Below are 17,091 nucleotides of genomic sequence, written 5' to 3' on the forward strand. Positions count from 1 at the left end.
AAAAAATTCCATCAAATGAACATTAACAGGGCAAACAACTTAAAACAGCACGAAGTTGTATAAAATTTTCAGCTTTAGAAAAAAAAGGAACCATTGCATTCACAGGGAGACAGGAAAACTGTCGGAATCATTAATATTAGCCTAACCACACTATATATGCGTTCTGTAACATGAACTGTTGAGAGGCTTTAGAATTTAGCCTAAAACCTGAAATAAAAGAGGCTGAAGAATAAGCTTTCACAACCAGAAGCCAGTAAAAGAAAATATATTGGTGCTTGTATGAGAAATTATCATATTAGACATTAAGAAAACGTCATAATAATTAACCCAGTTCCACTTTACTTGAGTCAAATGTAACAGTTTGCAAAGGTATTTGAACAGTTACTGTAAAAAACCCAAACCAAACAAATATCATGTTCAGCTTGAACCTGTCAAACCACCCTTTATCACAATAAATATTTGTGTAACCATAATTTTGAAGCAAAAGATTTTAGGGAAATTATACTGCACAAATAGATTATTATGAGTGACAAAAATACTTATATTTATTTATTTATTTATTTAAAATGACCATCCGCTGGTGGCTGCTGGTAGTTATACTTATTTCAGGGAATCTGTCGATATAGCACTTTTGCAAAATCAGGACAGCTGAATCGGGGCAGGGCTCAATATCGATGTAAATCAGTGATTATAGTATAAGTAAATTCATATTCAACTAAAGTACAAATCAATAATGATAATCTGAGTCATCTCTGTCCTTAAAACTTCCAGAAAAATTATAATCTGTGTGTAATATGAAATTATCAAAAAAATAAGGTAACTGTAATACTCCACTATTCTGTGTCATGATAATCCTAAAAGCCTACTGTTTCAATGTGGTTATCCCAAATGCAGCAACATACCACCTTCTTCCTGTAATAACATTAACCCCAAGGTAAAGAAATGTAAATTAACAATACAACCAAAAGTATAAGGACATTTCTTGTGAGAATTCCTAACACTAATAAAATTACATTTTCAAGAAATGTCATTACCAGATTTTGTTGATGGCATTTCTGGAATAGCAAACGTTGTGGATCTTGAAGAAATAGGCAGTGTTTCATCAGAAGCTGAAAAGAGAATCTGAGTTTTAAAAGTTGCAGTGGCATCAAAGCCGCTAAAATACCACAGTACTTAGCTGACAGAAGCTGTTCTGCAAAAGGAAACAATGATACAAGTAGAAATCAAGACAGTAAATGGCCTGAAAGTCAGCTATAGGATGACTGACAGAAGAACAACCAAGCTGATGTCTCCTATGGTATGGATACAACATGAGTTTGATCAGAGTGGTATTCTCATATCTATTACATTTCCAAGACACAGAATTTGTATCCTTCCAAAGAGCTTAGGTAAAGAAAATTTTGAATAAGAACTAAACCTACATAAAACTGCTTACAGTAACATACGAGTATGTTCCTTAGTTATTCAGTCAGAGCAGAATGCTTTCTACTTGCCAATAAAAAGAAATAGTTGACATGAAAATATTGCACAAGAAAGAAACCCGAGAGACATATTTTGTTTAAAAATAATGACTTCTGGTCTTAACTACAGTCCAGGGCAGTGATGACAAAGTGGAAACTATAATGCAAGTAAGTGCTATTTAGCTATTGCTATACATCTGGTTATCAGGTAAGAAAGAGATGTTGATCAAAGCTGGTGTCTGGGAAGCTAACAAAACAGCTAACAAAACAGAAAAAGTTTTGAGATCCTCAGGCAGCCAGTCTTCACACAGGTGGTATCAAAACACTGTCCTGAACATAGTCAACAAATCAATATTTTGCCCAGGGATCGGATTTTCCCTGCAACTGCGACAAAGTTACTTTGATATAAACAGGATTATTGAGAAAGACCACCCTTCAGTGGAAAATGGCTTAAAAACACCTTTATGTTTTTATGACAGTATTTTAATGAAAACACAAATGCAAAAAAATCAGATTCTATCAGATCACTAAGACCACCATTTCCATTAGAAAAGTTATGCAGCCAACATGAACAAACATGGTCTATTTCTGTGGGCAGTGGTATGTGAAAAACTGAAGAGTAAGGTGTTCTTGATGTAAAGAACACTCATGACTGATTAAAGTCAAAGGACAAGTAATAAGAAATCTAAGGAGCCTGAGTCTTTACATCAAGAGAGAATGCCATGGTAGTCCTGAGAGAACATGCTGCAGAGAGCAGTAAAGTCACACTTGACTAGCTGCTAAGAGCTTTCCATCTAATGATGATAGTTTGATTTGACTGAAATGACCTTGGATAAAATAGAATTCTCAACTTTAAAAGGAAACAAAAACACTGCATTCACGCAGAGGCAGAATAACTGTCAGTACCACCCATGGAGCATTAACACAGCTGCATCATGTTTGTGTTCAGTGTGAATTCTGTAATAGATAAAAGCTAAGACTTTTCTAAATTGATCTGTAATGAGAAACTGAAAGAATACTGACCAAAGTTTAACAAATAACACTAGGGAAAACATGAATAGTGTATGTATGTTGTAATAAGCTAATCTCCGGATGACAAAAAATTTTAATGATCATTTACCCAATTCCACTTCACTGTTGTGAGATATAACAGGTTTGAAAGGTGCTTGAATAGCTACTGTAATAGAGGAGCATGTCATTTTTGTGTGTTAGGGTTTTAGAATGCATTGCCTCTCACAAATACATTGCTAACAAATTAGCTTTTTCTGTAGCTATGTTTACTAAGTTGCACTCAACCAATACAGCAACAAATACAAACAGCTCTCCATTTAATAAGCTTTAGAATTATTAAAATGAAAAATCATCAGCATTGAGCTGGAATGTGTAACTTGAAAGGACCAAAAAAAAAAATATATATATATATACAGCTGTTTTACACTGAAGACTTCAAGGTCTGATACACCACTGCTTTGTACCTTGGGCAGCTACTCATTCCTCCACACAGTGGATAACCAACCAAACTGATTTCAGAGCAGTTCAGCCACCTGTTCAGCTACTTACTAATGCTACACCAACAAAATAAGAGTACAAAAGTGCAAATGAGTGGAAAATGCAGGCCTGAATTAATTTTACATTCTTTGAGATTTATATTCTTCTTTAAACATCCTGACCAGAGAAACACAGCCTTACTATTCTTGAAGTATTTTACAGTTCATACCACCCAGCACTTTTGAACCTCTGCACTTAAAATTAAGGACCAAATCCTTCCTGAGACTCTTCATATAGTGTTTGTACATTCAGTAGATGTGGAGCATCCACAATCCTGTGTTTCCATGTAATCTGTGTGCCACTCTATAAATAAAGATATTTCAATCAGGTTGTAAGACATGAATCTTTGACACACAAGCATTGTATTGCACTTACATAAGTGCATTCCAAAAGACCAATGCTCATTGCCCTTACAATACCGAGCACCACTTGTAAACATATCAAGAGGATATGAAGAAGTAGCTTCAACTAATTTTTCACTTGGAAGCCAGCTTTATATATGCTTGTTTTGTTCTCTCAGCATAGTATACTGCAGAATCAAGACAACTGGTTTTAACATGGGTCCCAGAAAGAGAATGATGTTTGATATAATGATGTAATAAAATATCACTTGCTTAAATCGGCCTAGCATGAACAGAAACACAGATGAGAACCTCACAGCAATGCTCTACCTTTTTTTTTTATGACCACATTCTGGTAAAAAAATCTCATGCTCAAATACAAATGCACAAATTCTGCCTAAAAAACTATGTTCTCCATAAATACACAGGCAGAAACAATAAATTATTAGCAGAAATAACTGTAAAAATAATTTTTAATAAAAGAATGCTATACTGCAGCAGTCTTTTGAATATTAGAGACTACTTTAAAAACTTATAACGGGAAACAAATGTACAACCAACAAATCTCTTTAAAAAGTGCCTACTAGCTAAAGGACAAAACATTCCATCCCCAAAGGATAACTGTTATACTGACAACCCAAAATTCATCAAAGCTTGACCATTTCCTCTCACCTGCTAAACTCTGCCCCACTCTCCCCTCCACAACCCTTCAGTAATATGATACCACCCTGAAATAGCCCAGCCATACCAGGATGACTTACTCGAGGCTAGAACTGGTGGACACTGGCAATTATTATAAATAACATGAAGCCTTAATGAACAAATGAAAGATCACTGAAGGCAACATTAAAAAACCAGGACAAATAACAAACATTGGAATAGTACTACTTAAATATCAAGAAAGATCGAGGATTGGAAGTAAAACAAATGCCATTTACCAGTCTCTTGCTCTGACATTTTTGCAGATGTAGATGTTTGGGGAGTGGAAGTAACATTAAGAAAGTCACGTGAGGCTGGAAAAAAAATTGTGGTTTATTACTTAAAAGATACATGAACCACCACACCATGGCATCATCTGCAACCATGGACTCAATGGTTTAGTGTCCAAATAATAAGGAACTGGAGAAACTTAAAAATATATTCCGCAAAACAAGTGAAATTTAAAAAAGAAAGAGGTTAATATGCAAAGATGTGTAAAAACACATAAATATGATGCAAAAAATGAAATGGAATGTCACAAGTAGAATGGAAAAAAAATTCCCATGAGGTTAGTAGGAATGTAAGACTGAAAAAGCTCAAGAACACTGGGCAAAGGGAGGTAAAGAGAAAGCAAAATTATGAGATGATGATACTGAAACAAATCCAATTAAAAAAACTGGCAAAAATGAAAGAACGTAAAAAGTGATCCAGACAACATCACCAGACAGGGAAAGAGAAACATCCTTAGCCCAGCCAAATTTATATGTTTTGTTATAATTACAAGCATCCGATTTCTCCACTGTGAAAACAAGAAAAGTCCTTTAAGTAATGCAAGAACTGTAACTTCTCTGGAAAAGACCCTGAAGTATGTGACATATCTCAGCTGATACGAAAGCAGGACTACTACAGGCAAAAGTGCCACAATAACATTGCAAGACACTTAATATGGTTCATTACACGTTTAATATGGACTTGACTTCAGGTTTGCAGGCTGCTCACGTAACGCATTTGTTACCTCATGGGCCAAAACATACTGCCAGGCCCCAGGACTGGTCTTGTACACCTGCCAATGGCTTGAGTAAATAGGGCTTTTCACATAGGGCAGTTTCATCTTTACACTTATGCTTCAGCCCAACATAGGCTCAAGAGAAATAACAGTTTGGCTAAAAGCACAATAACACCTCTTGGGACAATTCCCACCTTGCATTATTACCAGGGCTGCAAGAAATATCGTTACCAAATTAGGTCAGCAGCACGGCCAGGCGCTAAAGGCTGCCAGTGTTTTGAAACTTGAAGAAACATGCCGTCATTCACCAGAAGCCGAAAAGAGGCGTCGTTCTTAAAACCCTAACGTGACCTCAAAAGCAGTAGCAGAGCAGAGCATTCCCAATCCCAGGTAACGGCAACGTAAAGGTGTGGGCAGATGACAACCGGCCACCTTGAAAGTCAGCTGTGAAGCAACCAATAGCTGCAACCTTGGACGAGGAAACCCTGGTGGGCAGCTGAACTGCAGTGCTGTCCTCTTGTGCCAGCCCAGACGGAATTTGCCTCTTAAGAACGCTGTCGCATTTGAGTGTGCCAGAGAAAGACAGACCCGCTACCAAAACACAGAGAAGCAGGGGGATGGCAGCTGAAGGCAAGGTGCAATAATACGTTCTCTACACAAGCTGTCACTCAGTCCCTGCAGAAAATGCTCGTCAGCAATGGAAAAAGCGTGGGATCAAACAACAGAATCGCAGAACAAGCGCGGCGAGTGCTTCAGCAAGCCAAGCTGCACCAACAAGTCTTCATACTCTCCATGGAAGATGACAAGGATGCCAGGTGGTCTGTGGTGGGAGGTATGATGGGGAGGGAGACAGCGAGGAGAAAATGAAAAAAGATGATGTTTTGCTAGTTACCCATCACGGTTTGCTCGGTTGCCAGGGAGGAAGAAGTGGTGGATTCCAGCCTTGGTCTTCGAGTAGCTAAGATCAAACACAAAAACCACCTTCAGGTCCTCAGGCAGGCTGCTGTCGCATGGGTGGTATCAAGACAGAGCTATGGACAAGGAGACATGGCCCTGCTCGGGGCAGGCTTCCACGTCACAGCATCGCTCCCCGTAGTAGCATGATGCTATCTTTCAACTGGCATAGGTAGCCCAAGGTAACAGAGGAAACCTAGAAGTGGAACCCCAAAAAAGGCAGCAGAAAGCTTACAAATGGAGCAATTTCTAATAAGGAGCCATAAGGGACCAACCGCATCACGGACCCACTTTTCAGGACACCAAAACACTTGAACAGGCTCATCGCTGCAGAGAAAAGCATTGCCAAAGTAATCAAAGCAGGAAGGGAATCACTGGCTATTTACCCATCACAGTCCTTGTGGTCTCCGGTGAAGCAGACAAGGTGGACTCCAGGTCCGGTCTCCGGGCTGCTACGGTCAGACATGGAAACGATCTTGAGATATCCACACAGTCTTGCCATGGCAGTACAAGCAGCACCGGTTCACAGCACCCCAAATGTCCGTATTTAGGGCAACACATGCCTTCTCCTGGCACTATCTTGTGACTCAGTGACCAAACAGGCAGTCAGTCACCTTGCCGTGGTTGAAACTAACAGAATACTCTTAGAAACTCAGTAGCTAAATGGCTCTCCATCAGCAGAAAAATGGCTATATGACTACTTCACCAAAGCACTCCTTACATTTCCTAGAAAGATGCCCAAGAAACAGTTGTTGCAGACCTAACATGGGAGCAAAGACACCCACCTTTGGATTCAGAATTCAAGATCTGATCTCACTTTTACCTAGAATCAACCAAATCCTTCATTCTCTGGGTCAGAAATCTCAGGCCCTGGCACTAATAAAGTCCAATGACTCTGTAGAGAAATGCCTGCAAAAAAGTGACCAAGGGCAATTTTTCTGCAGAATTCTACCTCATCTTTCAACCACTTACACTTGTACAGTCCATCATCCAACTGTACACTGAAGAATAAGTAACTTCACTAAAATGACTTCCTCGTACTTTCTTACCCTAATTTTGCACAGAGAAAGTGAACAACCTAATACATGAACCAGTGTAAAATCTAGTCTACGTTTACTCATTTGCACTGTGCATCTTTGCTACACCGTGGGCTTGACTCCAGATGTAAGGGAGGGAAGACTGCTGGTGACAGTTTTCAAACATGCACAGAGATGAAGAAGTTGGTGATAATAAGGATATGGTGCCTAGTGATTTCTCTGAGATTTTTTGATATTCCCAACCCTTGGAAATTGAAACCCTTCTGTTCAGGTCCCTTCTATCTGAACCTTTTCTAGTAACATTCAACGACTCATTAACTAGCATTTTCCCATGGTTAAAAACTCATGGGGTATTCTTAAGAACAGCAGCTAAAGCTTTTTCCATCTATGGAGAAGCTTTTGCATCCAATGCACAAAAGGACTAAATTTGTCATGTTAGCACTTATTTAACCATTCCAAGTAACAGCCCTCCACATATATACAATCCTTCACAGAAAAAGTGAACGACAGCCCCACAGGACAATCTAGCTAATCATTACAAACATAAGAAAAAGTAATCATATCATTCCAACAATTCATTTCAAATTTCTCAAACGCTGCAGCATATATAACTGGTCTCTCTCTCTCCAGTTACAGTTTTATACAGAGCAAGTCAGAATAAACATTCCGTGTAGCAAAGCATTGCTGTATCTTTTGAGAGTGCCTAGATGTCAGGAGAACTACAATGAAGAGATACCATTACCAGCTGAAACTGTTGGCATTTCTGGCATGCCAGATGTTGTGGATCTTGAAGAAAGAGGCTTCCTTTCACCTAAATCCAAAAAGATAATCTTGTATTAAAAGGCTTAATTGTCTCAGAGCTACTATGGGTAGCACAGGACTCAGCAGACAAATGTTGCATTGTTAAAATGGAAGCACAGGGAAATTTGCTTGCAAATCAGCTAGGCATTACTGTGTCTCATGAACTGTTAGGCTGGTGTGGAAGTCAATGTGGAAACCATGTGACCTAATTATTCATACTAATGAGAATTCTTGTAACTACTTAAGAATCTTAGCACATTAAGAATTGCAGGTAGTAAGAAAACACCTTTTGATCCAGAAAACAGCCAGTGGGCCAGCCAATATAAAGCTAGTCAAAACAACCTTTTCACAGAAACATTACACAGAAAGATATCTTAAGCACTTAATTCCCTCTCACAGTTAAGTTCTCTCAGCACAGGAAAAAAATCCCCAAACTGAGAAAGGCAGGTCCACAGCTGGGAACCTCAATAATGAGAAAACTAAACCCAACCAACTAAAGGGAAGCCACCTCTATGCCCCAATCCTCCATCTACAAAGATGAATGATGAGTGCAGATGAGAATCTCGTTAATGGCAGCAGTAAGTGGTAAGAATTACTGGGATGGTGACAACTAAAGCAACACAAAGCTTCCAAAAATAGCAGCAAGGATAAAAATGAAAAGAAAATCTATACAACTAAGTAAAGCCATCTTATCAATTTTACCCAGTGCCGTTTCTAACAACTGAGGTTCTGTAGTAATTATGGGCATGGATATTTCCAACTCCGTAGTATCTCTAGCTGCAGGAAAAAAAGAAGTAAATACACCTGAGAAATAACTTCATATAAATAAATTAAGAAGGAAGATTTGGGGGAGTGAAGTTTTACCTTCCATTGTTCTGCAGAGTATTATTTTTTATTATGTATTTATTCATTTATTTACAAAATTGACCTCCTTTTTTTCTAAGTATTTTAAATACCCTAACTACTTAGCTGAAGATGTTATTCTAGTTTTCCCACGTGTGCAAATGCTCACAAAGAGTTTGAAAAACAATGTATATACAGTTTTACATGCACTTAGCTTAAATAGCATCTGAAAAAACATCTTTCCATTAAGTTAAGAATTCCTCAGAAAATTTAGGAAAAATTGTGATTTCAGGAGATTAAAGTCTCTCGGTACCACTTCACTCATTAAGTCACTTAGCTCTATGCAGTTTCTCAATTTTGGCCAATTTTTTTCAGTCAGATTTGTTCCCAGATATCCCATATAACAGGATGAACTAACTTGATTTAAAATCATTGCCTGGGAATAGGATGCTTTACAGAACAGTGCAGCAAAACTGAACTCTTGAAAACTGTACTGGGATGGCAAGAACCAGTAGGTTATATGGCAAAGAACTTAATGAACTACAGCCGCATTGCTCAGAGTAAAGTTTTGGGTAATGAACTGCCTTCCTTTCCCCTCCACCTTCTCCTACTCCTTCCCCATTGCCCTCACCTCTTATGCACATATTTGTTCATGTTTAAGCAATATTTAAAAAACTTAAGCATCCTTACATGTCAAAGGCCACAAGAAAAACAACAAGCTGTCTCCAAAGCAGTAACCCAAAGTATAGCTTAGTTAGATAGGTCTGGCCTGAGATGTGTTTACTTTCTTATTTTAAGACAATACATAGGAAAAATCACGGCAAAATGTATATGGACAGTGAAAAACAGAAAGAAAGAGAGAAAGAAAACAATCTTATCACTAAAAAGTATCATATCTTACTTGACTGTAACAGCCCTAAGCCTTGCAAAATTTAAATCTTTTCCTGACACAGCCATTTGATCAATACTGCATTATTCAGGCTCTGTAAGCTAGCTGCAGTCTTGCTTTAAATCTGTGCTGTGCCTGATCCCAGGAATGAGAATGCTGTTACAGGATTTGAAAAACTAACACACAGGGCAACACTCAATGCAAGCAGTATGGAATAACTGTCAGAAATCATCAACATGGAAGCAGTAATAAACTTTTCGGCACCAAACAAACAAAAGGGTATGCTTCTGAAATAATATTACTATAATTTACCAGTGTCTGGTATTTCTGAAGCTGCAAAAGTTTGGGGAGCAGAAGTAACATGAAGGAAGTCATGAGAAGCTGGAAAATAAAAACAAAAATCATGCTGTGTTGTTTTGAAGTGACAAGAACCATCATGCACAGCGTCATATTCTTTTATGAGCTGAAGAAACTTCTAGGTACTATTTAACACCTTGTGTTCCACAGAAAGGTAGACTCTGAAATGTACAATAACCAATTCAGTATGATTTGAAAACCATTTCCAAAACCATGTATTAACGCACAGATACATAATACAACTAATGACCAACTTGTTAGCAGAACTGCACAAAAAGAAGTTGAACTACAGAGTTAAGAAGGAGAAATACAAGACGGCTCAAAAAAGGAGAACAAATTATGAATAAAAGTTAGCAAACTGGGACTGCATGGAATTTTTCTCTAGAATTCCAAGGATCAAGGAGGATATCCTGGTGCTGAAACTGGAGAAGGAAAAAGGATGACAAAGCAGGAAATGTACCAAATGAAACATACAAACTGTCTTTTGTCAGACGTGAATGGCTGACAGTTGCAATCAATCTCCCCTTTAGTAATGGATTTCCTTCAAAATTAATTTCTTCCAAAAACATATGCATCAGGCACTACACTATTGTCATGCTAATGAAGTGAAATCTTACCAACTGTCTCTCATCTTACTATTCTTTTTTTCTTCTTTTGCAAAACTGTCAGTGGCCCCAAATAAATAACTAGCTCTTACAAACTCATCTATAAAATAAGAGCAACACATCATAGAAATTTTCTAAGGACCAACTAGCCAGTGTCTGAATCTTCAATGACATGTTTTTATAGTGCTGGTTTTGAAATCTGGGCACTTAGAATTATGTCTGTGTTTATACAGAAAGGCTAAATGAAGAGCTACATTATCATAATATGTTGGAATTTCTGCTGGAATGTCTGTTTCCATTATTTCTTAGGACTCTGAGTACTTCAGCAAATCAGGATATTCCAGAAATGAAACTCAGGCGTGGAGAGGCCTATTTAAATTTAGTATTAACTGTAAGTACGATTTAATTTTAAAGCTAGGAATTACATGCTGTAGCCAAATATGGAAAAACCTCCAAACTACTGGTTCAGTATTTCATAAAAAATGTCATAAAGAAACCTGCTATTTTATACAGCACTTTCATACCTGCAGTTATTCTTCATTTATGTCAAACTGAACAAACTATTTAATGAGAGGCACTATGTCTCCTTTGAAAATTCCTAACTGTCAAGAGGATTAATCTTATGAGAAATCATTACCAGATCTGGTTGGTTGCACTTCTGTGGTACCAGATGTTTTGGATCCTGAAGAAACAGGCTGTGTTTCCTCAAAAGCTGAAAAAAGAATCTGAGCTTAAAATGCTGAGAGACCTGTGACTTAATGGATTAGCATCAAATAGCTTAGTGAAGGCTGTGCAATTCCAGATGATGCTAATGCAAAGCTAAGCAAGATGGCAGATGGCCTGAAAGCAAGACATAGGACAACTGTGCCATGACAAATGGTATTGATGGTTTGCAATACAGTCTTCTGGCCTCGAAATTTGAGGTCGACATGCCCAGAAGAATTCTTATCAGCAAATAATATTAACTTATTAAATTTTCTGGGATAAGAGCTGCAGCTATACAAAAAGAAATAAGCTAATGATGAGATATGACAACACTGTCTTTACGCAGTTTTTAAGCCAGTAACAAATATGTTTTTCAGCTGGTTACACAGACACAAGAATGGTGAACAAGCTGCTCTCTGTGAGTGTTGGTAGCCAAGATTCTAAAGCGGATCTTAAAATTACCATTTGCAGATCTACATGATGCTAAGATAATGGAAAAAAATCATGGAATTAATCTGCTGATTACCCATCTCCATCTCTCTGGTTTCAGCAGAAGGTAGAGATACGGATTTCACGGCTGGACTCTGTGTAGCTAAAACCAAACATGAAAAAAAATTTATGATACCAAGACAGACACTGTCCTTGCAAGTGGTACAAAATCCAATTTGAACTGTAACTAGCAAGTTTTTGTTTTGTTTGAAGGTCTCCTCTTTCTATTAATTTTTACCTGACTCAGACTTTGGCATACATTATCTAATCAGACTGAATCCATGTTACTTAAGAGGTTTTTCTTCACAGCAAAGCAGCTACAACCCAAACATAATACATTTGATCTTCACAGCACCTACAGGTTTGTATAAACTGGGTACTACTAGGTTATGTATAACTATTTTAAAAGGAGGTGTAATGGGAAAAGATAAAAAAAAGAGTAGTACAATGAAGTCAGTGAAATAATCATGGAAGTAAACAGCATCTTCTACCTGTTATGCTGTAATGAAGACTATTACGAAGACCTTATGATTATTTCACTTTGAAGTATAGATAACCTGAAGTGTGCTTTAATGAAAACAGGAAATCAAGGCAGAATTGGGCAGTCTTACCTAAAAGCCATCATGAACAAGTTTCCACCATGTGGTAGGTTTTGCACTACTGTCCTGCTTCCAAGAAACAGATCCTATTCAACTGTGTGTACAGGCCAGTAAGTACCATTCTTTCCAGTAAACTTATCCGCACCAGTCACTTATGCCCGTTTAGGTTATAATATATTTGAAAGAGAAAACTTCCATCTGTATTTTTAATTGGTGTTTATCAAGATGAGGTTTTCTGAAAAGCAGTTTTACCAGAATTTAAAAAATAAACTTCTCTGAATGCTTGAGACCGAGAAAAACATTCAAACAACTAGGTGTAGGGTTCATTTCTAATGCAGGCAATATGAATATAAGCCAAAAAGTGAACAGACTTTCATATATTGGATCTGCTTTCCCCATTTACTTTCAATCCAGCTTATCACATTAACAAATATGATCCCAGGTTACTATCCTGATATAGCTGGACTCAGCAGTTGGACGAGATGATTCTTGTAGGTCCCTTCCAACTGGAACTTTCTATTCTATTCTATATTTATAGAGAAGAAAATAATACCAACAAAAGCTGCATGATTCACAGCTCTTGGCAAAAGCTTCCATTGATCCATTTACATCCAGTAAGAACTATGAGAGATCTCCCAAAGGCATCAGAACATTGAAAGCATGTTAACAAAGCTATCTTTTCAGAAAGGTTTGAATTTAAAATATACCGACCACACAGAAAGTTTATAAAACAAAGGAGATGTCTCCCTCTGGTACAATCACGATAGAAAAATAAAGAAAAAAAGTATTCAGGGGAACTAGGGCAGAATACAGGTCACACACACTTAAACTTCAGAAATAAAATTTTGCTTTCTTTGCTGATTTTATGACAGCAGGTGATCAAAGCATGCAGAGGCACAGTGCAGAGAAATCTCCTCTGTATGACCCCCCCCTCGCTCTCACAGAATAACTTTGACTTCAGCATTGACTTCATGGGGAGCACAGATGCTCAAGCTGACCCAACGGCTGGGCCCAGCCTCACATAATTAAATCCCACTTTTACTAAGTGGAACTATTTGGCAGGAATGGAAGACATGAGAACAAAACCAGAATAAATACTTGAATGAAACATGTATGTTGCCTCAACTGTTGTTATTATTTTACCTTTTCCACCAAGAAAAACATAGGATTAGGTTATTATTCCCGAGCAGAAAGCAAAAATACTTCCCATCCCTAATAATTTTCAGGTTTTCAGCTATATTTATAGCAAATAAGTTCTTAAATCATCGAATGTGTCTCTCCAATGCTGCCTCTAACTGGATTTAACCAATTTTCTTTCACTACAGTGAAAACAAATATGTATCCCCATCCCCTCAAACATATCTGGAAAAGAGTTGTCAAAAATTGTAGCAAATTAAGAACAAATTGTGAAGATCATTTTCATGTTCTTGAGAATTTTTTTCAAATACACATTTCAAGAAGTAAGAGCTACTCCTGGAAATTACTGTAAAATTTGGCAGACTGCATTAAGTAAAAGTATGCTGTCTAAATAAACCAGCACTATTACTTGATAACTTCTTGACTAATGTTAATGAAATATAAATCCATACTGATTCAAGGTCACTCCAGTTAACTAGTGTAAATAGCTGTTTATATAGATAGCAGCAACAAGCAGTTGTTTTGGCAGAATGAGATATTTATGACTAGCACAATAACACAGTGTAGAGAGATACAAGCCTGTTATGAAAGCAGAGGTCTTGAGAAGGGGAGACACAGGATATGACATAGAGAAATACAGGCATGGGATGATAAAGAGATAGGAACCGGGCTTGGCACTGGATACCCCGTGCCATAAACAGCTCAGCGATGGTCAGTTATAAAAACTGCACACCTGGAGCTGCACAAAATTCAGGGGTAACAAGAACAACACAAAAATAGTATCTAACATACACAAATGGCACTGTGTATGGTAAATTCAGATGTAAGGTGTCTCTCAGCAGAAGAAAGAAAGAAAGAAGAGAGGAGGAAGAAATCATCAACATGAACATCATATTCCTCCCAGCACAGGACTCCAGATGCTCATAACTTGCTGAAACATCCCCACTCATCACCAACACAAGCATGAAATCACCAAGCTTAGGACCCAGAGGTATACTGGAAGGGTGAGCAAAACACCAGGAAAAAGGGTAGAAACGAAGAAGTTTGTGTGTTACTATTTTAATTACGTTACTGCTATTAGTGACGTTTTTTCTTTATTCAAGTACTCTACCTGCATTAATATTCTTTCTTTTACTGTAAGAGTTAAATCTAGAAATGATGATTCTTGAATTAGATAGACCATTAAGAATTCCATTACACTAGCAATAAATTCTTGGCTTTATATACATATAAATGTATATGCATATGCATATACATATATGTAAATACATATGTCTATACATACATGTAAATGTGTGTATAAATACGTATAATATAAATTTTAAAAAAAGAAGAAAAGGTGTGTTTCCTCTTTGCCCACAAGAAGATTTTGACCATAACATTTTGACCCTAACACAGGTAAAACTATTTTAAAAATGCGAGCATACTTTCTCAAATATCAGGGCTTTCCAAAGTGTCCTGAAGTTCATCACCAAACAACTAATGAATCCAGAAATAAGCAAACACTTATGAATATTTAAACCACAATAACATCTACAAATTATGGTACTACTTTAACCAAATATATTTGGCAAACTACAAGAAAACCCACAGAACTGATGTTGACTGGAACAGTACTCCAACTGTGAAATACAGTCAGTCTCAGAAGCTTATTGAGTACTTCCAAGAAAACTACAAAACTAAGAGTACAGATTTTAGCTAAGTATAAATTGCCATCATCATTCTATAGATAAATGTTAGCCCATATATCCTCACAAGTTTTTGTTTGTTTGTTTGTTTGTTTAAAATGAAGCATTAACCTGGAGCATCCTGTCACGACGATAAAGCAAAACCAGACCTAGAATGAAAGAAGAAATCTGCAAATTTTGTGAAGAAAAAGCTAATGGCTACCATATTTTACATACAGAATGGTACTATTGCAGCCGAAGCATTAAAACCTACCAGCCAAAAGAAACAACAAAAGATTTAGATAACTTTCCAATGAAGTTTACTCAAATTTACAAAGAAAGTAATTACCAAGTTCTGTCAATGGACTTTTTGGAGCATCAGAGATTCTGGATCCAGAAGGAAGTGGCTGTATTTCATTAGAAGCTATGATAAAAAAAATAATCAAGGCTTTACTTGATTAAGAATATTACAAGACACAGTATGGATCTGTATTTTGGCTTATAAACCACTTACTCCTGAAACCAATGATATTTAATAAAAAAGAAGATGAGTTCCAACCTAGGAAAAAAACACATAACTTTGTCACTTAAAAAGGTGTGGAATAAAAATGAAATCACCTTTTCCCTAGTCATAATATAAAGATCCATCAGTTACAGGAATTTGATAATGAACATCCACCAGTAACTATGACCACCTAGTTTGAAATTAAGCAGTAAACCATCTTGATGAAATTTCCTATTTTAATCTTTAAAAGCATGGGAAAAAACAAGCAATGTTGATTATGCTTAAAAAAAAACTGATTAAAAGTTAGAATGAAAACTAGATGCTTTAGTTTCAGTAAATTCTGGAAATCTGCTTGCAACTGTAAATGAAAAAAGACAAAAGAGAAAGTATGACATTAACATGAATCAATAGGATTATGTAAAAATATGATTATTGAGAAGCATTAGCAGCCCTCTTCATGGGAAGATCTGTATTTCAGTCCTGCAAATGCTGATGATCTTTATCATACATCATTCTGTACCTATGCCATCTGTGCTTTAGAAAAATCTAATCAAAGTTTAAAAAAAAAAAACCAAAAACCAAAACCTCAACTTTAGATTTGTGTTCATAATTTTGCATGGTTTGGGTATTAAAATACAGGCAACAAAATCGACATTGAAGAATTTAGAATTCTGAATGCAAGAAGTAAGTAGATGCTTCTCCAGATCACAAAACTAACAATACTACTACTTAGATCAGAAATCTCTCATTCTGAGATATCTTTATGAAAATCAGTAGAGCTCTTTCTTCCTCCAGGACAAATACAATTATATCATGTCACATGCAATATAAAATTTTCCTTTTGCATCACAATTGATGCTCCCTAAATGAATCTGTAATCAGAAGAAAATCCAGGAAGTAATTATTTCAATTCTATCACTGAGGTTAATTTTACTGATGGAAATTTTATGTGATGTCAATCATGCAGATCACATAGACAGAAAGCATTACTTTGAAAAATAACATTAAATCACCCAGTCAAATCTGCTAGCAATAATCATATGTATAACAGCCACAGTTCAATCAGACCTAGATGTATCCTGCTTTACATTTCATGTGTGAGCGACTGGAAACACAAAGGGAACCAGAAATTTTTAATTGGGACCTCCTTTGCAGTCAATACAAAGGCGATGCAGCAAGTAGTAGAAAAATTCTGCTGGAGGTGAAAAAAGCATTTAATGTACAAAGAAGGTAAAAAGCAGCAAAATTAGTTACCCAGTATGTTTTGAGTTTGCACCAATTCAGGTTTAGGCGTTGATTTAAATTCCTCAGGTCCATGTTTTTTCTCAGACTGAGCTAGAAGAAAGAAGCTTTATTTAATTTTAAATCCCTCTGAGCTTTTCTTTATCTACTGCCCAAAACCCGCTGCTTTTCTTATCACCATTTTATGCCACCTAATTAGAGTAATTT

The 17,091-nt window shown here is 36.8% G+C and overlaps 1 protein-coding gene across 10 annotated transcripts in view; it reads right to left on the reverse strand.

Moving 5' to 3' along the window:
- LOC115343670 (ABI family member 3 binding protein) overlaps positions 1-17,091 on the reverse strand; it is a 170,152-nt gene that overhangs the window by 83,367 nt on the left and 69,694 nt on the right. For 7 of the 10 annotated variants that reach the window (XM_030019925.1, XM_030019926.1, XM_030019923.1 and 4 more), the window contains exons 11-21: positions 16,897-16,977; positions 15,487-15,561; positions 11,772-11,837; positions 11,178-11,252; positions 9,891-9,959; positions 8,549-8,623; positions 7,788-7,856; positions 6,395-6,460; positions 5,947-6,012; positions 4,288-4,362; positions 1,035-1,109 (exon numbers count right to left, since the gene is read on the reverse strand). In XM_030019925.1, coding sequence (XP_029875785.1) covers positions 1,035-1,109; positions 4,288-4,362; positions 5,947-6,012; positions 6,395-6,460; positions 7,788-7,856; positions 8,549-8,623; positions 9,891-9,959; positions 11,178-11,252; positions 11,772-11,837; positions 15,487-15,561; positions 16,897-16,977 — 792 coding nt within the window. The remainder of the gene's footprint in view (positions 1-1,034; positions 1,110-4,287; positions 4,363-5,946; positions 6,013-6,394; positions 6,461-7,787; positions 7,857-8,548; positions 8,624-9,890; positions 9,960-11,177; positions 11,253-11,771; positions 11,838-15,486; positions 15,562-16,896; positions 16,978-17,091) is intronic. The other 3 variants (XM_030019922.1, XM_030019928.1, XM_030019930.1) reach the window with 3 other exon arrangements.

Source organism: Aquila chrysaetos, chromosome 7, assembly GCF_900496995.4.
Source record: "Aquila chrysaetos chrysaetos chromosome 7, bAquChr1.4, whole genome shotgun sequence".
NCBI lineage: Eukaryota > Metazoa > Chordata > Aves > Accipitriformes > Accipitridae > Aquila > Aquila chrysaetos.